The sequence below is a fragment of the Balaenoptera borealis genome (genome assembly GCF_965194805.1).
Source record: "Balaenoptera borealis genome assembly, chromosome: X".
Lineage (NCBI taxonomy): Eukaryota > Metazoa > Chordata > Mammalia > Artiodactyla > Balaenopteridae > Balaenoptera > Balaenoptera borealis.
Window position 1 is genome coordinate 116,105,482 of NC_138881.1, and position 27,793 is coordinate 116,133,274.

Here is a 27,793-nt window from a genome sequence, read left to right on the forward strand (position 1 = left end):
AAATAAACTTTTCCCATACCAACTTGAAGTCTCATTTCAGAATGTATAACCTTCTTTATTTCTTCAGGTTTGCTAATGCATTTCTGACCTAGCAGGACCATCTTCTTCAGAGGAAGTACTCAGATGCATGTTCCAGGACACTTTACTGGGACAACTCTCACCATTATAGCCTCAAATGTAAACCATTCAGCTCTGGTTCATGCACAGATGAAACCAGCCCTGGGCAGTACCTGTATTAACTTTGTTTTGCACTGGAGCAAAACTCATTAAATCAGACTCAGTGATGCAGAATTCATAAATCCCACAGGGGCCAAGCCTGAACTATCTACGGGGACAGGGTACGCTGAGCACATTCTGACACTTGCCCGACCACTCTGGCAATAACTACTTTTTAAAAACAATAAGAAAATTGTAAAAAATTGTATTTATTCATTACGGCAAAATCACAAAATCCATGAACTCTGTAAAATTTTGCTTTGCTAGAAGTTCATCTCACTTTGTATACCTGGATACTTGTGCATAATGAAGTGTTTCTTTCAATCCACTATCTGATACCAGCTTTCCTTTCTACTGTTCAGGAGACACCAATCCTCTGATTCCACAGCAGTGTGACTTCACGGTGTTGACCCTAAAATGTAGCCTTTGTCAATAGCATTACCAATATCCATACATTTCCCTTGAACTGGGATGGGCTTCTTACCAGTTGTAGCTTTGGTTTTACATCTGGCATTTCTGAAACAAGAGAAGACCATGTTGCAGGAGACTGCAGAGCGGGGTCTCTCTCCTGGAATGAGCAGAGGAATTCCCAGGACAGCCGTAGCCCACCCCACGGGTCCAGCCCACATCCCCACTGCAGTAAGACCACAGTCAGGACATAGACGCTCTGAAAAAGCTCTTCAGGGGCTTCTATTCTCTGCCTTAGCCCACCCCCAATGACATCCACCCTTAAGTCCTTAGGGGAATGACCTATTATAAACACTAGATGCTTAAAAGCTATTATCTTGTTAATAACAGCACCCTTAAAACCTAAGTCAGGATCTGGCATCATCCTCTCTATTTTACAGGCATGAATATTGATATAAAGCTCTGAAGTGATTTTCTCTGGCATAAAATAAAGAAAAGCAAGATAACAGCAAAGCAGGAAATAAAACCTGAGTTCTCGGGTCCCAGTGCAATATGGGGACCATTATGACACACACACTCTAAGGTTTGATTTCCACTTTTGACTGGTCTAGTCATCTGAAAATAATATTCCCATCCGTCAGCTGCAGATAAGAGAGACCGAATATGCTAACGTGCACCCAACCCGGAATTGGACCTGCATAAGAAACGAGAGGTGGCTGACCAATGTCCCTTCATTTATTTGCCCAATGTTTATTGAGGATCCGCTATATACCTTACAAGTAAATGATATGAAGGTCATTATCAATCACTGTTGAAAATGGTTCTGCAATCACATTGGGGAAACTTAAGAGACGACGGGAAGGAGATGCAGAGAGGAGAAGTGGCGCTGCCCAATCACACCCTTTCTAAGTGCTAGAGATGGAAGTGGACGCCAGAAAATGAGAGTCATCATTCTGGACTCCTCTCACCCCCCTAATTAAATGAGATATAAATGGAGCACTCATGTTACTGTTAGCCTTGAACCCAATCTCCTCTACCCCTTGAAGAGTGCCCTCAGATCTTCAGACATCATCCATCTTCGTTCCTACTTTACCGAGTCTAAGCTTGGACCACCTGCATCAGCTTGCCCACTGCTTTCCCAGGCAGCCAGAGCTTTTCAAAATGCACATCAGATCACAGGGCTCTCCACCATGCAACCCTCCACAGGTCTCCCAATGCATTTAAAAATGACAGTCAAACTCCTCATCCTGATAGATAAAGCCCTCAACGCCTTTTGCACTGGCCCCTGCCTACGTCTTGAGGTGCACCTCATGCCTCTCTAGTCATAATGAATGTTATTCAGCTATTCACATTTATACTTACATTTGCAAACCTTCTCCTTCTCCCTCCCTCTCTCTCTTACTTCCCTCCGTTCCCCTCCCCTTTCTTTGTCTTCAGATGTGCTGTTCTCGCCGCTTGAAATTCTCCTCGCCCTCCTCTCTGTGCAGCCAACTCCTAACTCACTTTTCTGATCCCAGTTAAACGTCTCTTTCCCCAGGAAGCCTTCCCTGCACCCCTTCCAGGCTGGGTTAGCTGCCCTCCTCTGGGCTCGCACTGCTCCCTGCGCTTCTCCTATTACACACTGCTCACACTGTGTTTATCCCAATCGACTATGTCCTCGTGCGTCTTCCCCACTAGACTGTGAGCCCCATGAGGGCAGGGACCATCTATAGCTTGTTCACCTTTGTATCACCAGCACCTAGAATCAAGCCTGACACAGAGCTGGCACCCAACACATGTTCAATGAATGGATAAGTGAAATACGTGGAACTATACTGAAATTTCTTTGTGGCAACTTCTGGGTAATATTTGGGAGAGCACATTTACTTTTCTGCAACTGCTGAAGTCAAAGCTGAGAGCCACCAGGAGTGATGTAAGTTGGAGCCGTTAATGAGTTGCATCCTTCCTGGCTATACCCCCAGCTCTCAAGAATGACGTTATCTGTTAAATACCAATGGTCTTTTTGACTTAATAAAAATTCATGACCTACTAATAACTAGCCATATAACTTTGTACTTTTGTATGAATAAAGTTGATTAAGTTGCTTTCTGGGCTGGTAGTATCTGACTGCTAAACAATCCATATTCTGAATAGCTAAAAGGGTATCTCTCACTCCTGTTACCAGTTTAAAAAAAAAAAAAAAAAACACTGTAAACACATACATGGATTTCTAAGCACGGAGCCTACAATTCACAAAACTCCAAGGGGGGGCTATTATGAAAAAGACAAGAAATAACAAGTGTTGGTGAGGATGTGGCCAAAAGGGGACCCTCATAAGCTGTTGCTGGGAATGTAAATTGGTGCAGCCACTGTGGAAGACAATATAGAGATTCCTCAAAAAATTAAAGATAGAACTACCATAGGATCCAGCAATTCCACTTCTGGGAATTTATCCAAGGAATACAAAAACACTAATCCGAAAAGATATGTGCACCCCTATGTTCACAGCAGCATTATTTACAATAGCCGAGACATGAAGACAACCTAAATGCCCAACAACGGATGAAGAAGATGTGGTATATACATACAAGAATACTACTAGCCATAAAAAAGATAAAATCTTGCCATTTGGGACAACATGGATGGACCTTGAGGGTATCGTGCTAAGGGAAATAAGTCGCATGGAGAAACACCGTACGATTTCATTCATATGTGGAATCTAAAAAACTAATCAACAAATAAAAATAAATAAATGAATGAACAAACAAAACAAAACCACGTAGATACAGAGAACAGAGTAGTGGTTACCAGAAAGGGGAGGGGGAGGGGGAGGGCAAAATGGGCAAAAGGATCAACTGTATGGTGACCCATGGAAACTACATTTTTGGTGGTGAAAAAAAAAACAAAAAACTTTAACAACAAAGGCTTCTACTTAAAAATCTAATGAGTTTTATTCATTTAAAAAGATCGTATCCTATGGTTTTGTTCACAATCGGCATTTAAACTCGTCCATTGTTGTCACTGAGCCTGCTTGAATTCTGTATAGTTTGTCTTTTCATATATTTCTTCCAATCAGGGAACCTGCTTGTTAATGCAGAGAGAAATGGTGTTTTTGAAATTCTTCTTAAAAACTGGAAATCACTGAGAACGTCCACTGCCACATGAGTCCACTGCCACATGAGTGGCATAACTCAGGGCACGCAAGGCCTGGCCTGTCACTAGGCTGACTCGCTGCTCAAGGAACCCTGAACTTCCTTCGGTTCTCTAAGTAAGCCCGGTTCTCACTGTCTGCCAGCCTTTGCATGTACCGTTCGCACTTGCCATGACACTCTTGTTCCTTCTCATCAACTGACGAACCCTTGCTCATCCTACAGGTGTCAGGTCAATGTTCCCGCTACTAACTGCCACCCACCTAGGGCAGTGCCCTTCTCGCGAGCTTCCCCAGCTCTCAATCCTTCCCACTGTCAGCTCTGAGGGAGAAAGAACAGCGACTCTCTGCCCCTCAGTGCCTGGCACTGAGCCTGCCAGATGGCTGGTGCTCTTTGAATGAATGGTGCCCAGATTCTCAGGCATGTGTTTCTAAAGTATTGTCTATCACCTAATAAGTGTATCTGCACGCTCTCTGCTCACAAATGGGAAACAGAATATATTAAATATTGCTAGGGCTTTTATTAGAAACCAGAGTCCGCTTGGGGAGATTTCTATTTCAGGAAACATATAAAGATGTTCTGGAGGGTTTTGAAGATGGCAAGGGGCATGAAAAACAAGGCTTAGGAGCCAGTACACAGAGTGGGAAATCTGTGCCCCGATAAAAATACAGCACTCGTGGCACTGGCTGTACAAGCCAAAGCCACACACAAGACCTGTGCGAACCATCTTATGAGGGGGCTGGGAGGAGAGAGGACGCACAGTGAAGAAGTTCAGAGGGGCTGCACAGATCAACACTGAAGTCCAGGCCTGGATATTTCCTCTATTTCATGCCAAGTATTCAGCAAAGGATTGAGAGAAAGAAACTTAATTGTCACATGCTTAAACCTAATTTGTACGCCTGAACATAAGCCATGTCTCACACATAAAAGAAGCAGAGGAAAACAAATAAAAATGTCAAATTGTTCCAAGACTAACTAGGAAGTTACAATTTTCCAAATGACAGAATGAGTCAAATTTCTGTTCAAACAAGCACTTAATGTATTTGCTTTATGGGCCAGGCTCTGTCCTAGGTACTGGACATCCAGAGATGAATGATAGTGGCCCTGAGCTCAAGAAGTTTACAGTACAGGGGGAGAGACTTACAAAGCAAAAGGGAAATGGAGATAAATTGCAAAGGACACTGGAAGGCACAGTCCACTCCAAATGCAGGGATGAAGGACCATGGAGGCTATCGCAGAGAAACCACATTATTTCTACCAAAACATCACTGTACCAAAAAAACCCACCATAAAAAATACATAGACAGAAGAGGACCAACAAAAGCCCTATTCTCTCTTCTCATGGTTCTCAAACTTGCAAGCCATTTGGATTAACACCTCCATCCTCAGGGCCCAGCCTGATGGTTTGGGCTCTTCCTTCACTTCATTCACCATATTATTTTGATGACCTAGGACTAAGACTGAGGAAACAAATCGAGTACGTTAAAACAACTTCTCCCAGGAACTCCCTGGAGGTCCAGTGGTTAGGACTCAGTGCTTTTACTGCCGGGGCCCAGGTGCAATCCCTGGTCAGGGAACTAAGATCCCACAAGCTGCCTGACACAGCCAAAAGAAAAAAAAAAAAAAACCAATTTCTCCCATCACTTAAACAACAAAAAAAGGATCAACACCCATGCTCACAGCAGCATTAGCCAAAAGGTAGAAGCAACCCAAATGTCCATCAGCAGAGGAAATGGATAAAGAAAATGTGGTACATACATATGTGATGGTTGATTTTATGTGTCAACTTGGCTGGGCTATGAGATGTTTTACCAGATAGCTGGTAAAACATTATTTTGGGGTGTGTCTGTGAGGGTGTCTCTGGAAGGGATTAGCATTTGAGTCAGTAGACTGAGTACATAAGATCCCCCTCACTAATGTGGGCAGGCATCATCCAATCCCTTGAGGCCCCCAACAGAACAAAAGGCTGGGGGGAAGGGCAAATTCTCTCTCTCCTTGAGCTGGGATGTCCATCCCCTCCTGCCCGTAGACATCGGAGCTCCCGGTTCTCAGGCCTTCAAAGTCCAGGACTTACACCACCCGACCCCCCACCCCACCCCCAGGCCTTCGATCTTGGAGTAGGAGTTACATCATCGGCTGCACTGGTTCTCAAACCTTTGTACTCAGACTGAATTACACCATCGGCTTTCCTGGTTTTCCATCTTGCAGATGGCAGACTGTAGGACTTCTTGGCCTCCATAACCACATGAGCCAATTTCTATAATAAATGTCCTCTATCTCCATCTCTATCTATATATAGATATCCTATTGATTCTGTTTCTCTGGAGAACCCTGACTAATACAATATACAATGGAATATCATTCAGCCTTTTAAGAGGACATTCTGACACATGCCACAACATGGATGGACCTTGAGGACATTATCTTAAGTGAAATAAGCCAGTCACAAAGAGATACATACTGTAAGATTCCACTTATATATAAGATCTCTAAAATAGTCAACTCATAGAAACAGAAAGGAGAATGGTGGTTTCCAGGGGCTGGGGGGAAGAGGGACGGGGAGGTGTTGCTTAATGGGTAGAGTTTCAGTTTTGCAGGATAAAAAAGTTCTGGAGATTGGTTGCACAACAATGTGAATACACTTAACACTACTGAACTGTGCACTTAAAAATGGTTAAAGATGATAAATTTTCTATCACGTGTATTGTATCACAATTAGAAATAAAATTTTTATGAAGGATCATGCTATAAAGCTACATGGTACACTGTCTTGAACCTCTACTCCAAGAAAAAGTGGTTATGGTACACAAAGGCCCCAAACAGTTTAACTTGTGTAGAAATACCCTACTCCATCTAATGAAAGTTTCCTCACCTAATGTAATAAACAGAAAAAAAAAAAAAACCCCAATGTTCAGCTCTTTTAGTCACAGGTAAGTACAATGGTATGAGATGAACACACTCTTAAAAACTGTTCTTGCCTTTGTGGGGGAAAAACAAGACAGGCAAATTTTATTTAGGTCACAACAGTTACTGTAAACATCCCAAGGAAAGATTATTAATAACAGCCACCCACAAAGAACTTGGTTTCAACCATGGAATGTCAAGGAGTCAGTGGAAGGAAGACTGGGGAAGAATTTGCCTGATTTTTGGAAATCAGAAGGTTAGCATCTTTTTGTAGTTGAATTTGGATTTAGAAACAGCAAATAGAACCAATATTTTAAATTTGGAATTGGGACTAGATGATGTGTGAAGGGCTTCCGGCTCTAAATCATAAAGACTGATTACTTACTTGATTTAAAAAAAAAATAAGGGAAACATCCTAAATATTTAGGCCAATCCTTGATTCTGCTACCAGTAGAGTCAAAGATGGGCTAGGCCCCTGTTAATAAGTTGCTTTCTGGCCTTGGGCAGAGCACTACATCGCTGTGGGCCTGATTTCCCTCTTCTCTGTAACGGGAAGGTTGGGCCAAATGGTTATTATGGTCCCTTCCAGCCATTATAATCTCTCATTAAGAACCTTGGAAGTATGAGAGGGCAGACAGCAGAAGCAAGAAGAACTACAGTCCTGCAGCCTGTGGAAAAAAAACCATATTCACAGAAAGATAGAAAACATGAAAAGGCAGAGAGCTATGTAACAGATGAAGGAACAAGATAAAACCCCAGAAAAACAACTAAATGAAGTGTATATAGGAAACTTTCCAGAAAAAGAATTCAGAATAATGATAGTGAAGATGATCCAGAACCTCGGAAAAAGAATGGAGGCAAAGATCGAGAAGTTGCAAGAAATGTTTAACAAAGACCTATAATAATTAAAGAACAAACTCCTAGAAGAATTAAAGAACAAACAAACAGAAATGAACAATACAATAAATGAAATGAAAAACAAACTAGAAGGAATCAATAGCAGAAGAACTGAGGCAGAAGAATGGATAAGTGACCTGGAAGACAGAATGGTGGAATTCACTGCCACAGAACAGAATAAAGAAAAAACAATGAAAAGAAATGAAGACAGCCTAAGGGACCTCTGGGACAACATTAAACACAACAACATTCACATTATAAGCATCCCAGGAGAAGAGACTGAGATAGGACCAGAGAAAATATTTGAAGAGAGTATAGTCGAAAACTTCCCTAACATGGGAAAGGAAATAGCCACCCAAGCCCAGGAAGTGCAGAGAGTCCCAAGCAGGATAAACCCAAGGAGAAACACACTGAGACACATAGTAATCAAAGTGGCAAAAATTAAAGGCAAAGAAAAATTATTGAAAGCAGCAAGGGAAAAATGACAAATAACATACAAGGGAACTCCCATAAGGTTAACAGCTGATTTCTCAGCAGAAACTCTGCAACCCAGAAGGGAGTGGCATGATATATTTAAAGTGATGAAAGAGAAGAAACTACAACCAAGATTACTCTACCCGGCAAGGATCTCATTCAGATTCGATGGAGGAATCAAAAGCTTTACAGACAAGCAAAAGCTCAGAGAATTCAGCACCACCAAACCAGCTCCACAACAAATGCTAAAGGAACTTCTCTAAGTGGGAAACACAAGAGAAGAAAAGGACCTACAAAAACAAACCCAAAACAATTAAGAAAATGGTCATAGGAACATACATATCCATAATTACCTTAAACGTAAATGGATTAAATGCTCCAACCAAAAGACACAGACTGGCTGAATGGATACAGAAACAAAACCCGTATATATGCTGTCTACAAGAGACCCACTTCAGACCTAGGGACACATACAGACTGAAAGCCAGGGGATGGAAAAAGATATTCCATGCAAATGGAAATCAAAAGAAAGCTGGAGTAGCAATACTCATATCTGATAAAATAGACTTTAAAATAAAGAATGTTACAAGAGACAAGGAAGGACACTACATAATGATCAAGGGATCAATCCAAGAAGAAGATATAACAATTATAAATATATATGCACCCAACATAGGAGCACCTCAATACATAACGCAACTGCAAACAGCTATAAAAGAGGAAATCGACAGTAACACAATCATAGTAGGAGACTTTAACACCTCACTTACACCAATGGACAGATCATCCAAACAGAAAATTAATAAGGAAACACAAGCTTTAAATGACACAATAGACCAGATAGATTTAATTGATATTTATAGGACATTCCATCCAAAAACAGCAGATTACACTTTCTTCTCAAGTGCACATGGAACATTCTCCAGGATAGATCAGATCTTGGGTCACAAATCAAGCCTTGGTAAATTTAAGAAAACTGAAATCATATCAAGCATCTTTTCTGACCACAATGCTATGAGATTAGAAATCAATTACAGGGAAAAAAACGTAAAAAACACAAACACATGGAGGCTAAACAATACGTTACTAAATAACCAAGAGATCACTGAGGAAATCAAAAAATAGCTAGAGAGAAATGACAATGAAAACACGACGATCCAAAACCTATGGGATGCAGCAAAAGCAGTTCTAAGAGGGAAGTTTATAGCAATACAAGCCTACCTCAAGAAACAAGAAAAATCTCAAATAAACAATCTAACCTTACACCTAAAGGAACTAGAGAAAGAAGAACAAACAAAACCCAAAGTTAGTAGAAGGAAAGAAATCATAAAGATCAGAGCAGAAATAAATGAAATAGAAACAAAGAAAACAATAGCAAAGATCAATAAAACTAAAAGTTGGTTCTTTGAGAAGATGAACAAAATTGATAAACCATTAGCCAGACTCATCAAGAAAAAGAAGGAGAGGGCTCAAATCAATAAAATCAGAAATGACAAAGGAGAAGTTACAACAGACACCGCAGAAATACAAAGCATCCTAAGAGACTACTACAAGCAACTCTGTGCCAATAAAATGGACAACCTGGAAGAAATGGACAAATTCTTAGAAAGGTATAACCTTCCAAGACTGAACCAGGAAGAAAGAGAAAATAGGAACAGACCAATCACAAGTAATGAAATTGAAATTGTGATTAAAAATCTTCCAACAAACAAAAGTCCAGGACCAGATGGCTTCACAGCTGAATTCTGTCAAACATTTAGAGAAGAGCTAACACCCACCCTTCTCAAACTCTTCCAAAAAACTGCAGAGGAAGAAACACTCCCAAACTCATTCTATGAGGCCACCATCACCCTGATACCAAAACCAGACAAAGATACTACAAAAAAAGAAAATTACAGACCAATATCACTGATGAGTATAGATGCAAAAATCCTCAACAAAATACTAGCAAACAGAATCCAACAGCACATTAAAAGGGTCATACAACATGATCAAGTGGGATTTATCCCAGGGATGCAAGGATTATTCAGTATACGCAAATCAATCAATGTGATACACCATATTAACAAATTGAAGAAGAAAAACCAAACGATCATCTCAATAGATGCAGTAAAAGTTTTTGACAAATTTCAACACCCATTTATGATAAAAACTCTCCAGAAAGTGGGCATAGAGGGAACCTACCTCAACATAATAAAGGCCATATATGACAAATCCACAGCAAACATCCTTCTCAATGGTGAAAAACTGAAAGCATTTCCTCTAAGATCAGGAACAAGAAAAGGATGTCCACTCTTGCCACTATTATTCAACATAGTTTTGGAAGTCCTAGCCATGGCAATCAGAGAAGAAAAAGAAATAAAAGGAATACAAATTGGAAAAGAGGAAGTAAAACTGTTGCTGTTTGCAGATGACATGATACTATACATAGAGAATCCTAAAGATGCCACCAGAAAACTACTAGAGCTAATCAATGAATTTGGTAAAGTTGCAAGATACAAAATTAATGCACAGAAATCTCTTGCATTACTATATACTAATGATGAAAAATCTGAAAGAGAAATTAAGGAAACACTCCCATTTACCATTGCAACAAAAAGAATAAAATACCTAGGAATAAATCTACCTAGGGAGACAAAAGACCTGTATGCAGAAAACTATAAGACACTGATGAAAGAAATTAAAGATAATACAGATGGAGAGATATACCATGTTCTTGGATTGGAAGAATCAATATTGTGAAAATGACTATACTACCCAAAGCAATCTACAGATTCAATGCAATCCCTATCAAATTACCAATGGCATTTTTTACAGAACTAGAACAAAAACTCTTAAAATCTGTATGGAGACACAAAAGACCCCGAACAGCCAAAGCAGTCTTGAGGGGAAAAAAAATGGAGCTGGAGGAATCAGACTCCCTGACTTCAGACTATACTACAAAGCTACAGTCATCAAGACAATGGTACTGGCACAAAAACAGAAATATAGATCAATGGAACAGGATAGAAAGCCCAGAGATAAACCCACGCACCTATGGTCAACTAATCTATGACAAAGGAGGCAAGGATATACAATGGAGAAAAGCCAGTCTCTTCAATAAGTGGTGCTGGGAAAACTGGACAGCTACATGTAAAAGAATGAAATTAGAACACTCCCTGACACCATACACAAAAATAAACTCAAAATGGATTCGAGACCTAAATGTAAGACTGGACACTGTAAAACTCTTACAGGAAAACACAGGCAGAACACTCTATGACATAAATTACAGCAAGATCTTTTTTGATCCACCTCCTAGAGTAATGGAAATAAAAACAAAAATAAACAAATGGGACCTAATGAAACTTAAAAGCATCTGCACAGCAAAGGAAACCATAAACAGGACGAAAAGATAACCCTCAGAATGGGAGAAAATATTTGCAAACGAATCAACGGACAAAGGATTAATCTCCAAAATATATAAACAGCTCATGCAGCTCAATATTAAAAAAACAAACAACCCCATCCAAAAATGGGCAGAAGACCTAAATAGACATTTCTCCAAAGAAGTCATACAGATGGCCAAGAAGCACATGAAAAGCTGCTCAACACCACTAATGATTAGAGAAATGCAAATCAAAACTACTATGAGATATCACCTCACACCAGTTAGAATGGGCATCATCAGAAAAGCTACAAACAACAAATGCTGGAGAGGGTTTGGAGAAAAGGGAACCCTCTTGCACTGTTGGTGGGAATGTAAATTGGTACAGCCACTATGGAGAACAGTATGGAGGTTCCTTAAAAAACTAAAAATGGAATTACCATATGACCCAGCAATGCCACTACTGGGCACATACCCAGAGAAAACCATAATTCAAAAAGACACATGCACCCCAATGCTCATTGCTGCACTATTTACAATAGCCAGGTCACGGAAGCAACCTAAATGCCCATCGACAGACCAATGGATAAAGAGGATGTGGTATATATATACAATGGAATATTACTCAGCCATAAAAAGGAACGAAATTGGGTCATTTGTAGAGACGTGGATGGATCTAGAGACTGTTATAGTGAAGTAAGTCTGAAAGAGAAAAACAAACATCGTATATTAACGCATATATGCGGAACCTAGAAAAATGGTACAGATGAACTGGTTTGCAGGGCAGAAATTGAGACACAGATGTAGAGAACAAATATATGGGGACCAAGCGGGGAAAGTGGCGGGGGCAGGGGGGTGGTGTGATGAATTAGGAGATTGGGATTGACATGTACACACTAATATGTATAAAATGGATAACTAATAAGAACCTGCCATATAAAAAAATATATAAAATTCTAAAAGAAAGAACCTTGGAAGTATGGTGGTGACGGTCGCAGAACAACGTGAGTGCACATAATGCCACAGAACTGTACACTTTTAAAAAAATTACTGTATATTTTCCCACAATAAAAAGTAAAAATAAAAAAAAATTTAAAAAAAGTAAAAATAAAGATTTTTAAAACGAACCTGGGAAGCGAAAACAGCCACTGCGAGCAATAGCTTATAATGAGAACTGCAGGAAGCCCAAACGCTTCAACAAGAGACCTCTAGCCTTGGCCTTCATTTCTTTATTTTTAATGAAGTAATCCTTGATCCGTAAAGAAACATTCAGATACACCAGAGATGATGCTATGAAAAGAAAACCTTTTCATAAAACAATAAGTCCTTCAATATTGCAACGACCTCCCCATTCACCATTTGAATCCAATCTGTATATATCAGGCTTTCAGAAACCGAGCCTCTTCTCTATCAGTATGGTCAAGAGAGAGGCACCCTGGTCAAAATCTCTCAGTAAACGAAGCAACTCAACTCCTGGCTCAACGGCAGGAGAACAAGTTTATTATCTTCTACCGGGTTTTCAGATCCTAGGGAGATGCCTTTGCACTAAAAATCAATACAAGATTTTTCAGCGTATTCAGTTTTGTCACTTGCCTGGAGACAATGGCCTCAGAAAAGAGGACGAACTGTCTTACTTCCCTTTCCTCCCTTTCTGTGCGCACTGCCGTTTAAAGACATGCTCTTTGTTCCATAAATTCAAAGATTGCTTTTATGTCCAGTGGGGTAGAGACAAAAAGCTGTGTTTTTTAAGTGGTGAAATCTGTCAAAGTCCCAAAGGCTCTTGTGATACAAATCGGGTCGTTCTATACAGCCTGAATCCCCAATTCCACAGGGGAAATAAAAACCATTTATAACTCAAAGTAACTAGCAGTAATAGGTCAATGCACTTGACTGCTCATGAACCAGTGACAGCGACACTGCTGGCTGCCTGGGGGAGACCAAGGAGGGATGTGTCTGAGCCTGGCCCAACCCTCGCAATCCCACCTCGCCCCACCTCCTGCCACGTACAGGCGGGAAAGCGGTACCCAGAAGGGGGAATGCCCTTGCCCACCTGCTCTGGACTGGCAAAGGATTATCTCAGAAGTCCCACTTTCCAGGCCCTTATCCCCCCACATTAAGATCCATTGGGGTCCAGCCCCCAGAAGGGTCACGACACCTGCTCACTGACCGCCACCATTCTCACAGCTATGCTGGGACGGCCAGCGCTGGAGGGCATCCCCAAAGCTCCCTCCCAGCCCCGCCCTCTCTGGAAGGGCCCAAGGCTTTGAAATTCTCTTCCTGGAAGCAACAGAAAGAATGGAGGCCAGCCTGACAAGAGAGAAAGGAGGAGCAAGAATGGAGAAAGGAGGCTTCCAAACAGAACACTTGCCTGTGGAGGATGAGTAGGGCTGAGAAAACTGAGGACCCAATGCACACAGTTCACAGACAGCAATGCTGGGCACAGAGCTCAGGGCTATTTTTGGAGATACTGAACCCTCTGAGAATCTGCGGAAAGCTAGGGATGCCACCACCAGAAAAATGCACATTTACACGTAATAGCCAGGGGTCCTTTGATGTCTCTAGGACAATGTTTCCCCAACTTGCTCAATGATAAGAATCACCAAGACGCTGATTTACAATTCACAGTACCAAACTCTCTTCCTAAAGTTCTGAGTCAGCAGGTCAGGGGGAGGGGTAGCTTTTTTTTTTTTTTTTTTTTTTTTTTAAACAAACCCTACAGGTGACTGTTAACTTCCGGCAAGCTAGAGAAACACTGCTCAGGAGCAGTAAGCCCCGTAACGGGCTGTGCGTTCGAATCACTTAAGGAGATTTATAAACCATATGGGTTCATAAGCCCCATACTCAGACCTACTGAGTCAAATCCTCATGGTGGGGATGTATGTGGTGGAAGGTGGTGCTGAGCCCAAGCAGGCTCAGGAACCTCAGCTCTAGTTGGTCCCTGGACCAAACATGAATAAGCCATGTCCAACTTCACCCAGGTTCCCTCCCTGGTAGTTCGGGCTGGCCAGGGCCCGGGGGCCCAGATGGCTATTATGGGCACCAGGTCACTCACTGCTTGACATGTCACCAACATGGGACAGAGTGCTTTGTGCACTGAAAGTCCGGTTCCTCTAAGTAAACCTGTAAAGTATCAGCTCCATGAAAGCCGGGATGATTCTGTGTTCTGCTCACTGCTGTCACATAGGAGGTTCAACAAATATTTATTGATAAAGTAATGGATGAATGACTTAATACATGAATTAGTAGAGTCGGCACTCTGTATCCACAAATTCCACATCTGTGGATTCAACCATGGATCTAAAAAGTTTTTTTTAATTCCAGAAAGTTTCAAAAAGCAAAACTTGAATTTGCCACAGGCCATCAACTATTTACAAAGCATTTACATTGTATTTACAACTATTTACATGGCATTTACATTTGCATTAGGTATTAGAAGTAATCTAGAGATGATCTAAAGTCTACAGGAGGATGTGCATAGTTATATGCGGATACTACACCATTTTATATAAGGGACTTGATCACCCACGGATTTTATTTTGGTATCTGGGGGTGGGGGGTCCTGGAACCCATCCCCAGTGACTGTATAACTAAAATCCATTAAATTGGAGTATGACTGTCAGACAGATGTGTGAATCTTTAGATTTATTTCTATGGCCAACAAGCCCTTTAACAAGAACCCTCTAACTTGAATAATCAATATGAAAATCACTACTATTTTAATAATATTATCAATATGACCATTGACCAAATTCTATGTTTGTTTTTCACACATTATCTCATTCTATCTTTAAAATAGGCATGTGAGATAAATATAACTATCTCCATTGCGAAGAGGCTTAGAAAGATTATTTGCCCAAGATCACACAGCGACTAAGCAGAGGAACTTATATGTGAACGCAAGTTTCTAAAATCCATGCTTTTAACCATGCAGCCACTTTTACCTGGAAGATGGCCCACTGTGAAGTGAAAATTATACCCCAAATCAAATTAGCAATATTAAATCCAGGTGGATTGTTGCTGTCATTCTAAGGGCTTCTGATACGGTCTGGAGTTTCAAAAGGTACAAGAGCATTTAAAGAAACCTAGGAAGGATGCTGAGCGTGATGGTTAAGTAACACATTTATTGAGTATTGTACCTCTTTTGTGACAAGGGCCCTTGAGGAGGTTTAAAATCTAGTTGGGGAGATAAAACATGAGCAGATGAAAAATGCATCATCAGATTTATCCGAAGTAGTCCACGGACGTTGCCAGATGGGTAACCGAGAAGCCCAGTGCAAGGGGTAAACAGATCCTGTAGGGAGGGTGGGAGAGAGGCTTCCTGGAGGATGTGGGTTAAGCTTGGACATGAAGGATCACAAAATGTAGAAATAATAGGTAGTAGAGCATTCCAGATCAAGAAATGGTAAGAGCTGGAGCAGAAAAGTCAGTTTGAAGACAATCCATAAGCAATATATTGTTTATGTTAATTTTCATTATATCATTATGATCATTATATACGTCCACTGTAGAGAAAATAGAAGACACGAATAAACATACATATACATATACATCCTCTATACATCTTCTATAAGCCAACCACTCAGAGATTCCTTTTGATACATATTCTTTCAGGGTTTATTCTAAGCATATTTGTGTGTGTATTTATTTAGACATATGCATATTTGTCTACATGCATTTAATTTTATATGTATAAATTTATAGATGCATATATATATCTTGATATATGCACAGATTCGTATATATACGTTTATAAAATACGAATAATGTTTGTGGAGCCCAGTGAGAAAGATCTCAAGGCAGCAGAGAAAAACTTTTCACAACCTCAGGCTCAAAATTACCATCTCTCCTTTGTCACCCCCAAATCCACACCCAGTGCACGCACTAAAAATGATAGTGTGGAAGATTATTTAATGACATAGAAAAACATTCTAACAGGGTGTTGAGGGAAAAAAAGCAGGTGATAGTATCTACTGTGTAATCCCACACATGTACTTAAAGATGTATACGTGTGTATTATAAAATTCAGAGAAAAAAGACTGGAAGGAAAATCTCAAAAAGAACCTGGGAGTACAACCCTTGGGGGATATTTTCTTTTTCATGCTTTTATGATTTTCTGAATTGCATGCATTATTTTGTAATCTGAAAAAAATCGACACCACGAAACATAAGCAATATAAAAGCAGACGAACTCAAAACGGTCAGCGGCGTTCTGGTCAAGACGCATCCTAGGTTTTTTACACAGCTGAAACCGAATTAACATTGACCAGAAGACAGAGAAAGCAAAGCACTTCTGTTTGGCTAAGACCTGACTTCCAGGCTTTGAAGAGTATCCGCCTTTGAGGGGCCCAGCGGGTGGGTCAGGCGTAGGCAGGGCAAGGACGCCCTGATCGCTAGAGGCGGGTCGGGGTCAGGACACTCTTCCTCCGGCCCCGCCCGCCGCCACCATCTTAACGCTGCCTCCCACCGGCTGCAAAGCGCCCGCGGTCTAGACCTCCAGGCCGTGGGCTGCCCCCGGCGCCCCGCCCCCTCGGCGGCGTCCCCACTCGAGCGAGCCGGGCTGCCGGCGCCCGGGGCCGGTGGGCAAAGCCCTCGGCTGCCCGCCGCCGCCGCCGCCGCCGCCGCGAGCAGCTTTGTCATGCCCGGCGCCGAGCACTTCTTCGCCAAGTTTCACCTTCGGTGACACAACTTTTCCGTGTTTCTTTTTTCGGCAGCCGCCGCATCACGAGGCTCATGAGCACACAGGTTTGTAATCAACCCGCCAGCCGGATCCGCGGCGACTGAGGGACGCCGGTTAACCGGGCCGTTCGGCGCTCCCGCCCGGGTCCCAGCTTGTCGGGTCCCAGTGAGTCGGAAAACAAACGCTCCCGCGAGCGAGAGCCACGAGGAGCGCCCGGAGCGAGAGCCACGAGGAGCGCCGGCCCCGTTTCCAGGAGAACCGCTCACATTGTTCCCAAGGCTCCGAAAACCACGCGCAAATCCAAGAGCTCTTGGAAGTCTTTTCAGTAAGCCCCCCAAGGGAAGAGGCGAGCACACACACGGAGAATCAAAGGCAAAAGAAGCAGGTCAATTCACAATACTTTCAAAGTCGTGGTTGAAAGAAGATTCTTAAAATAGCTATAGGCATATTCAAGAACTGCGCTCAGCCTGCCTTTCTTTAGCTTGTTTACTTCTACTTTTAACAGCAAGATAAATATTTGAAGAACTCGATCTGTTTACTGACCCCCAGTGCAAGAGCAGGAAACATGCTACCTACATAATTTGGAGGGATTTTTTGAGAACTGGGTTTCACATTTGTTATTAAACTTACCTATAACCACGCGATAGACCCGTCACTGTTCATTACGGCTGTTAAAACTAGGTTCTGCAGCACCAGAGAAACACTGCATGAGTCCTAACTTAGAGAACTATAATTAATAATGCTCGTTCAAGGCGTATGTCTCTGTTAACAAGATATATTTTTTGGAAATATTATCTAACTGAAGGCAGCATAAACAGTATAAGAAATAAAGCTCGCACTTTATTTTTCCATTTAAAATGAGTTACACAATAAGGAGTGAAATGCTTCTTCCATGGAGCTACATGTTATGGGGGGGATTTCTTTTACTGAAGTTATAGCTATCAAGGGAGAAAATCCAGAAATGAGAATCCTCCAATGAGCCCAGCATACCCTAAGGAACCCTATTCACTTAATGAAAACCACTGACATCTGTAGACAAGAAAAGGAAGGTGGCAGAACAGGAGAGAAAAGGAGGGAGGGAGGGAAGGAGGAGAGGGTGGGATTGAGAGAGAAAGAGAAGGGAAATGAGACAGATGATTCTGATGAGAGGCAGACTGAAAGCATATGCCATGTAATGGAAAAAATAAATAAATAAACAATTGGGAGTTTTACCCAGTTGTGAATTAAGAGGAAGTGTAATCGATAGAACACAGGTGAAACAAGCTCCCAGACTCAGTTCTGGGGAAGAAATACCATTATTTTCAAACTGGCAGATGCTTACATCTTGAAAGTCAGACTCATGGCCAACTGAGGGGAGATGCACTTTGGAGGTACAAGTGAGAATGTCCAAGGCCAAAGAGGAAGGAAAGGGCACTCCTAAGGCTTAAGGTAGGACTGGGTTTCTCTCCTCTCTGCCGGGGCACAGCACAGTGCCTGAGATGGATAAGTCACTCAAGAAATCTGTTCGGAGATCTCTTCGGCTGCACAAAGATCACAGCCGTGGAGCAATCATGCCTGTATAGGCAAACTCTTCCTAGTCATGTCCACGTTGGCAAACGGCAAGTAATTTGGTCCTTGTGCAAACCTGGATTAGAAAAGAATCAACTGGGCTTCCCTGGTGGTGCAGTGGTTAAGAATCCGCCTGCCAATGCAGGGGACATGGGTTCGAACCCTGGTCCGGAAAGATCCCACATGCGGCGGAGCAACTAAGCCCGTGCGCCACAGCTACTGGTCTCAACCCGAGACTGTTTTCTTATCTGTCAAATGGGAATAATAGTAGTATGTATATCTATCTTGGATAGCTTGAGATACTTCATGTCAATCCCTGGCATATGATCAGTGCTCAAAAAAACTATTGCTGTTACCGAATGCAAGTTCGTGTGCCGACGTCAGAGTTTGGAGCACAGAACCCCAAACTCCACAAAGGGCTTCAGCAAAGCATTTTTAAAGGCCAGGTTGGGGGGGGGGGGTCACAGGGTGTGTGATCAGCTCATGCACAATTCTCTTGATGGTGAAGTAACAGGGCAATTAACTTTATCAATCCTTAGGCGCCAGAAGGTCTGGGGGCTCCTGATCATCAAGTAGTTAACTTATTCCATTGCTGGTGGTTTTTAGCATCTGAAAAACTCAGGAAATATGCATGAGATACTATTGTCTGAGTACTTCAGAGAGGAACTACAGCAGAGGATACGGGGGAGGGGTCTGTCCCCGGCAGGCCCCGTAGGGTCCCGCTCGGGTTACATTATTTTTAAGATCCCAACCAAAAGTACTTCCCCATCCTATCTAGATGTCGGAAACTCAACCACTGACATTAATTCCCTGGAGTTAAAGCGCTGCCTCTGGCAATCCTTAGTTCAATGCCAGGCGCTGTGCCAGTAATTTGGGACCCACTAGCTGTGTGACCTCGTACAAGCTACATAATCTCCCTCAACTTCAATTTTCTCATCTCTGAAGTCCATAAATACTATTCACTATTTCATTTGGCTGTCATAAGGACTAAATGAGATATATATAAAAATCATGCATGCCTAGTAAATAGTAAGTGCTCCATAATTTAGAAGCTACTAGAATGATAACAATAATAACTATGATCATTATTGTTATTAAGGATGAACAAGACGTACCCCGGCTTAAAGGAATTCCCTACCTTGCCTACATCATTCAACAAATACTCCTTATGGGCTGCCAAGTACAAGACCCTGTTGAGTGCCCTAGGTTGGGGCAGGGTGGGGGTCTTCCAAGAAACCAGATGCCAAGACAAGAAGAAGGGCTGTCAACCGGGAAAGGAAGCATGCTGACCTGGAGAGGTGGCTAGGTCTCAGGGACCAAGAGTGCATCCTGCAAGATTCCATTTCCATTCAATTCAATAAAGGGAGAACTAAAATATGACGACAGAAATCAAAATAGTAGTTGCCTTTGAAGGGGGAATGATTAGAAAGGGACACAAGAAAACTTTCTGGGGTGATGAAAATATTCTATCATGTGGGTGTAAACATTTGTCAAAATTCGTGGAGATGTACACCTAGGATTTGTTCATGTTGTATATAATCTTCAATTACGCAAAAGGAAATTGGGTCCGTACCATTTTTTTTTTAATAACTCTTTTATAATTCGGCCTCTGACCAGGCCTACCTTTCACCAGAAGATTTTTGTCTTTCTTCCCAGGCCCTACTGACAGGGTCCCTAAAGGACAGACATGTATACCTGAGAATTCCTTTGGGCAACAGTGATTGTCCAAACCAAATCTGAAGTCTCTGCACAAGGCTGAGAGCAGGCAGGCCAAGCAAACGCCTCAGCTCAGCCCAGCCCCAATGCACCCGCTGGAACGTCAACCTAAACCTTACACCAACATAAGCCAAGGGTGCTGCCACAGTTTAAAAGACTCAGCAAGGACACCTACTACCCTCTGCCCACTGCCTGTGGGGAGGGTCTTAGCCAGTGACACTAATACCATTTCCATTTGAAAATCAATGCTAAATGTAATTTACAAGGGCAGAGGCATGAGAACTGCTTAACAGCAATCTCAACGTACAGTAATTGTAATTTAGGCTTAATGTTTATTACAAACCCAGATCCCTAATAACACAGTCCTTCACATTTCCGTTGTGCCCCAAGAATCAAGAACTTACCTCTTTTCTAATATAAAACTCCCATTTTCAGGATTAATACCCTGGAAACAAGGCTTTAGAGAAAAACAAATGGCCATCCAATTCAAGGAGAAATTAGACCTGCAGGCTGGAGTGGGGGGCATAATGATTACTATTTCACTTTCTTTAGGAAATTAGTGCCATTTACCCCGAAATCCACACCCCTAAGAAATGTTTCATCAAGATATGGCTTTCACCAAAGTGATAAAATGCCACGTTTTAAAATGTCAGAAATCTCACTCAAGTGAGTTTGTAGAACTGGTATATCACAAATAGATAAGCTACATCTCGAGTTGGTGAGGACTGACTCGGATGAACCACGCCACACAGGACAACGAGCCTGAAGTCCACTCCTCAGCCTGTGCTGAGAAATCCTGCTGCTAACGAGTCTTCCGGATCCTCTGGACAGGGAAACGGTAAATGGGTGGCTGCAGACAATGATTTATGCAGACATTTGTCTTCTCTGCTAATTGCTAAAGCTATATTTATGTGCCCAATCTCCGCATTCCAAAGACCACGTTAAGCTTAGCACGGTAATAGACATGGAGGATCCCCTCCACCTACCACACTTTAATTCATGGGAGGTTTTTTTTCCCTCTTTGAATTGTTTAATCTTGGCAATTATCCTGTATTCCTTTCAAATTTCTCAGCTCCAAAAATACAAGCCATTAATGAAGCAGACACTAGAAAGCCCTTTTATTGGATATATTTGAAGAGCTGCAACACATTTCGGTTGTTCTGTGTTGATTGTAATTCCCAGAATGAGGAGTTGATTTGAACATAAAACAGCACAGCTGCAAAGAGACCTGGAATGTTAACAGTTTCCTCTCCCTAGTGACTGCCTCACAAATCAGCCCTCCAGCTTACCACCCAGACCCTGACTCCAGTTCTCTCCCAGTTCCGGCGCTGTGCTCAGGGCCACCATACATGTCCCTGCGCACTAGGCATGGACCTCAACCCCACAGCTCACTTTCTGCTCCTCACTCACTCATCCTGCAACATCCTTTCGGACTCCAACCTCCCTCACACCTCCAGCCCGAGGATGCATCCTAACGCCTTGTAACAATTTGAACTGTACTGGCAAGAGACTCAGAGGAAGCAGAACTAAGAAGATACAGCACCCCTAACCCGCATCCCACTCCTGCTCCAGCCTGTCAGTAAAGAAGCTGCACGCCACTGGAAATAATAATGACGAGGATGTGGGGACACTGTGAACTCATCTTCTGCACCTAGCCCCAAGAACAGACCAACGCTTCTTATTAGAGATCTCCCTGGCCACACCCCCTCACTGAGGCTGTGATCACCATCTCGGCCACGGAAGCAAATCTGGGGCTTATGACACTCCATAATACCGTACTGGTCCATGGTGACTTATTCACCAGGTGAAAAAACAAGCTCCTATATGAGTAATAGGGAGATTATGATTGCTAGTTTTTTTTTCTCTCTTTTTTCCCAATTTATTTATTTATTTTGGCTGCGTTGGGTCTTCGTTGCTGCGCGCGGACTTTCTCTAGTTGCGGCGAGCGGGGGCTACTCTTTGTTGCGGTGCGCGGGCTTCTCATTGCGGTGGCTTCTCTGGTTGCGGAGCACAGGCTCTAGGCGCGTGGGCTTCAGTAGTTGCGGCACACGGGGTATCGGTAGTTGTGGCTCGCGGGCTCCAGAGCGCAGGCTCAGTAGTTGTGGCGCACGGGCTTAGTTGCTCCACGGCACGTGGGATCTTCCCGGACCAGGGCTCGAACCCGTGTCCCCTGCACTGGCAGGTGGATTCTTAACCACTGCGCCACCAGGGAAGTCCCTGACTGCTAGTTTTTAATAAGAGGTCACCAACATCATGACTTCCTGTGGGTGAAATACCTCTAAACACGTGCTTCACCTGGCCCAAGTCTGAGAAAGACACTTGACGGAGGCGACTGCAATAATCCACCAAGACCAAGATGAACTTTTGGAATGGCCTTCCGGGTTCATGACTTGATACGCTGGCTGCCTGACCACAATGCCCTGTCCTTCTTAGGTATGGTTAGAGAGGCTACTGGAAAAGGCCAGGAAGGGAACTGGAAAAGGCCAGGAAGGGAGCTGAAAACGAGCTGCACCCATAAATGCATGTGTGCAATGTAATCTGTTACAGCAACAGCTGTGCAAGTGGCTGACGTCTCGGACTATGCGTGGAACTGTCCTCCACTGCCCAGCAGCCAGCAGAAACCCAGCCTGACGTTAGTGCTGGCCATCTCAGAGAGAACCCACAGCCCACATGGCCTTTAAACCTGCCCAGATGTGATGGCTCAGGCTAACCACAAGGGAAGGGGTTGCTGAAAAAACACACCCAAACCCAAACCCAAACTCCAACTACAAACCAAATAACAGTTTTTCTTTTTTTTTTTTTTGGCCACACCACGCGGCATGTGGGATCTTACTACCAGGATCAGGGATCGAACCCGTGCCCCCTGCAGTGGAAGCGCAGAGTCCTAACCGCCGGACCGCCAGGGAAGTCCCAAACCAAATGACGGTTTTGAAATCGAGAATTGGCTAGGACTTTCACTCAATCTACAAACGATTTGGTTTTATCTGTAACAGGTTACACAGTCTCCGAATGCCACAGGAACACGGTTGCGGTAAACCAGACACAGCCTTAACTGAGTGCTTTTCCAACAGAGAACTGCTGAAAAGATCTTATGTGACAAGGTAGAGAAGAGAGTCAAAGCTAAGTGAATATCTGCTTGAACCACCAAATGTTATTCTTCCCTGAAATGGAAATAGGTCCTCCTGTTCAGGAGCTGAGTGCCCTAAACTATATATTCATCTGCCAATTTAAAAGTTTATGCATGGGACTTCCCTGGTGGCGCAGTGGTTAAGAATCTGCCTGCCAATGCAGGGGACACGGGTTCGAGCCCTGGTCCAGGAAGATCCCACATGCCGCGGAGCAACTAAGCCCATGCACCACAACTACTGAAGCCCGCAGGCCTAGAGCCCATGCTCCGCAACAAGAGAAGCCACCGCAATGAGAAGCCCGCGCACCGAAACGAAGAGTAGCCCCCGCTCGCCGCCAACTAGAGAAAGCCCACAGGCAGCAACGAAGACCCAATGCAGCCAAAAATGAATTAATTAATTAAATAAATTTTTAAAAAAAGAGTAGATGTTAAAGAACTTAATCTAAAAAAAAAAAAAGTTTATGCAAAGCCTAAATACACAAAAGATGATTTGCTGCTCAAGAGGCCATTTTAATACTTTCAAACACAATCAAGGTTCCCCTCCCCCCTCCCAAAGAGGACAGTCTATCTTGTCTGGCTATGTTACTGAAAAAGGTTATAGAAAACATCATTGTTCATCACTGGTCTTAACCTCAATGAGTTGAAGAACATCATTTAAAAAGACAAAGAGCAATTTATATGCTCTGAAAGCCATATTTCATTAAGCAGCACAAAATAACTAATTACCTGCTACCTATGCTTTAGAAAGTCTAGAAACACTGTACTGTGATAATCTCCTATGCAGTTATGATAGGCTGTGAGCATCAACCCCAGGTGATGGGGTGGGAGGCCGAATTTCAACGAGCAGTAGGCTCTGAAAACAGATTATGAAATTCATTCAAACTGTTGCTAAATTTTGACTTGATTCAATCATTTGTCACACCATCATTCAAAATTAAGTGTGTATATTCAAAGTACCTAATAAATGTTCAATCCTGTATCTGTTGCACAGTGTGCTCCTGAGTCACTCAGCTTAAAAAAATCCAAAAATGACCTATACATAGGAAATCTGTAAATAACCCAACCTCTCCATGAATATGGTCAGTAAACTTTATTAGTTAAAAATATAAATAGACTTGGTATCTTTCATCTCTAACATAAAAAGTAGTCTTTAAAGTTTAGTCACACAAGACTTTTAACATATTTACCTGAAAGGGTAAAATACTAACGGCTACTAGGCATTCACTGTTTTGAAAATACTCTATATTCAACAGCCAACAGAAAGGCAGAAATGGGACTCGGGCTCTTAGCAGCCATAAGATTCCCATCTCCTCGGGAAAGTAAACTCCCTTCTTAAAAGTTGCCTTGTAAAATTAATTTATTCTAATTACAACCATAATTCCAAATGCTAATTACACAATTCATACAGAGAGGTATTTGGTTTCAAATGTGGTGAGTCAACATAAGAAAATGTTATGACATATGCCTAGTAAAAATTTTCATTATCGAGTGAGAGAAACTTGTCCTAATGTTTCCAGACTTCTTACTCCGTGCTGAACAATTACAAATTATATTCCTAGAACAGCATCTCATTTTCTGTGAATGAATTTGGTTGCAGGGTCCTCCCAAAGGTAGCCTGAAATAAGCCTTAGGTAACCATCTGATGGAAATCAGGGACCAAAGTTCCAGAAACAAACTTGAAATACTCCCAGATGCAAAAGGGGAATCACTTGCCTAGGTCAATTTGGTGCGACCATCTTCAATTGTATTCACCTGTCTGGGCCCTCAACGGAAAACAAGACCTTCTAACGACCCGGAAGTCACTTTCTCTTATCATACGAATGCCTGTTTAAAACGCACAACAATTAGGAAAGCTCTGGAAAAGTGTAGCAGGAGTTCCACTTTCCGGGTGACCGTTTCAATTAATCTGTGCGCCTCAAACAGCCTGCGGGTATCAGTGGGTCCGAAGGGGGTGACCTCTAGCCTTGAGGCAGGCCGATGGCAACACTGACCCTTAGTACAGCAGATCTAAACGCCCCACAAACTTCTGGAGCCTCTCGTCGACGCTTCGCCTAGTTGGAAGAGAACCGGCTCCATTTAGAAACAAGGATAAAGGCCCTGAGCTGAAGACTTTGACAACTTTCCGCGGGGGAGGGCTGACGCTGCCCTAGAATCTCCCGGGAAAGAAAGCTCTGAGAGATGGGGAGAGGCGAGAAGGAGGAGATGAGAAAAAGGAAGAGGGAAAGGAGTGGGAGGGAAGGGAGCCCCAGGGCTCAAGGAGGAATCGGGGCCCCGTGAACGAAGGCTGGGGCTCCCCCCACTGCAGCCCCACTTCTGCAGCAGCGTGGACCCGGCGTGGGTCGCTGCGGTTCAGCCTGCCTGGGGCCCTCCGGGCCGGTCCAGCCCACTCCGGCGTCCGCTCTGTGGCCACTCCGGACACTTGCAGCTAAGGCACCTGCCGTTTCCCCACGGCTCTACCACACCCCCTCTTCTGTGCCTCTCTCTGCACCCAGGTCTCCAAGGATGCTGTCTCCAGCTTACATTCCGGAGCTAAGCCGGGTCCTCAGCACGGCCACGGCTAGGACTGGTAGGGGTCGAGGGGACGCCCCTTCCTTCTCCCGAGTTCTCCCGGGCCTGAGCCCTGCTCCGCTGCGCCTCCCCAGCCCGCCGGTGGGAGGCCCCAGGCCGAGAAGCGCTCTCCGGGGGACCGGCGGCCGGGCGCCGCGGGCCAGATGGCTAAACCCCCCAGAGTGGAGGGAGGGGACTCTCCCCTCCCGCGGGGGCCCGCTCCTGCTGGGCACTGGTAGCAAGGGGACAAGAGCCTTTGTTCTCCCGGGGCTCGGCGAGGCTGCGCTGCCGACGCGCAGCGCGGGCGGCGCCGGGGCACCGGGATCGCTCACTTTTGCACGCGGCGTGTGGAAGGTTGCAAGCTCCTGCCTTCTGGGGAGGGGACGTAGAGAGTTGGGGAGCAGGGGGGGCGTGAGGGGGAAAGGAGCGTGGGGGGAGGGGTTGTGCGTGTCGGCCAGGCTCTTTGTTTGCATTGGGGGCGGGGAGAGGGTGGTGGAAGGTGGATTCGAGCTTGGGTTCTAAGAGTGGGGCCGATTCCTGAGTATGTCACCATGTTGCACCCGCGCAGCACACATATGCACACTCGCGCACACGCACACACAGGCACTCGCACGGAGAGGGGGCCGGCCGGTGGCAGGCAGCGCTGTTCCCGGCGCTCGGGGCTGCAGCAGCTTCGTCTGCCCGCAGCGCCACCCCGGTGCGTCCAGAGGGGGAGCGAAGAGGCTGGAGGCACTCGCGGGGCGACAATTCCACGAGGAAGGAGGGAAAGTGGTGCAAACCCAGGCCCCCCAGCGGCCCGGCCCCCGCCTTTCTCGCCGGGGTCGCAGAGGTCACGGGCAGCTTAGGCTCCGGGAGGGAGGCCGGGAGCCGCCGGAGGGCGGCGCGCACGCGAGCGGGCGAGGGAAACCAAGGGAAGGGAAGCAGGCGGACTCGGCGGGCGGGCTTACCCTTAGAAGCATCTTTCTCCTCTTTGGGTTTGGTCACCTTTCCACTCATAGATCCCAGCTTGCTTGACAAGGTTCGGCCAGGAGACGGAAGTCCTCGCCGAGCGGGCCGGACTTGGGAGAGTGCTTAGGGCGGCAAGTCGCGACCGCGAGCTCCCCTCGGCGTGGCTCCGGGCAGAAGCCGCTTTCCCCAGCGCTGCCGCCGCCGCCGCTGCCTACGAGAGTGGGGAGGAAAGGAGAGGGGTGAAGGAGGAGCCGCTGCCGCCGCCGCCGCCGCCGCCGCGAGCCCGAGCGGCCGGCCGCGGGAGGAGCCGCTCGCCTGGCTCCAGAAGTGCAGAGACAAAGCGGCGCGGCGCTCCCTCCGCGCCCCGCGCCCGCCGCTCCTGCCCACCCCCGCCCGCCCGCCCGCGGAGAGCCGCGCTCGCCACCCCCGGGGCCGCCGAGAGGTGCGGCTGGGACTCCCCGGCTCGGCCGCCGGCCTCCCGGGGCTCCGCGCCGGCCACTCGCCGGGCCGGCGCGGGCCGTGAGGGGAGTTGCCTGGGTGGGCTGCCCGCGCGCCAGCGGGCTGCTTCCCCCGCCTCTCCCCATCCGCTGCGGGCCGCCAACTCCATCAAAATAAAACCCCGAGGAAGGTTAAAAAAAATCAAAACAAAGACGAAAATATTCACTTAAAAATAACGAGCCTCCCCGAAAGGGAAATGTTTGAACATGTGATGAGCAACGTGTGAGCCTGTTACACCGCAGAGCCGCGCAGCTCCTCGCCCGCGGAGAATCGAGAGGGGAGGGTCGCCTCTTTCTTTCTACTGAACCAATTTTCAGGTTCCTATAATTTTGCCAAAG

General features: G+C 44.6%; 1 protein-coding gene across 4 annotated transcripts in view; it reads right to left on the bottom strand.

Moving 5' to 3' along the window:
- The window catches only part of FGF13 (fibroblast growth factor 13), a 533,641-nt gene that overhangs the window by 483,775 nt on the left and 22,073 nt on the right, over positions 1–27,793 (bottom strand). For all 4 annotated transcript variants that reach the window (XM_082376182.1, XM_082376177.1, XM_082376178.1 and 1 more), the window contains one exon: positions 26,957–27,168. In XM_082376182.1, coding sequence (XP_082232308.1) covers positions 26,957–27,005 — 49 coding nt within the window. In that variant the 5' untranslated portion in view covers positions 27,006–27,168. The remainder of the gene's footprint in view (positions 1–26,956; positions 27,169–27,793) is intronic.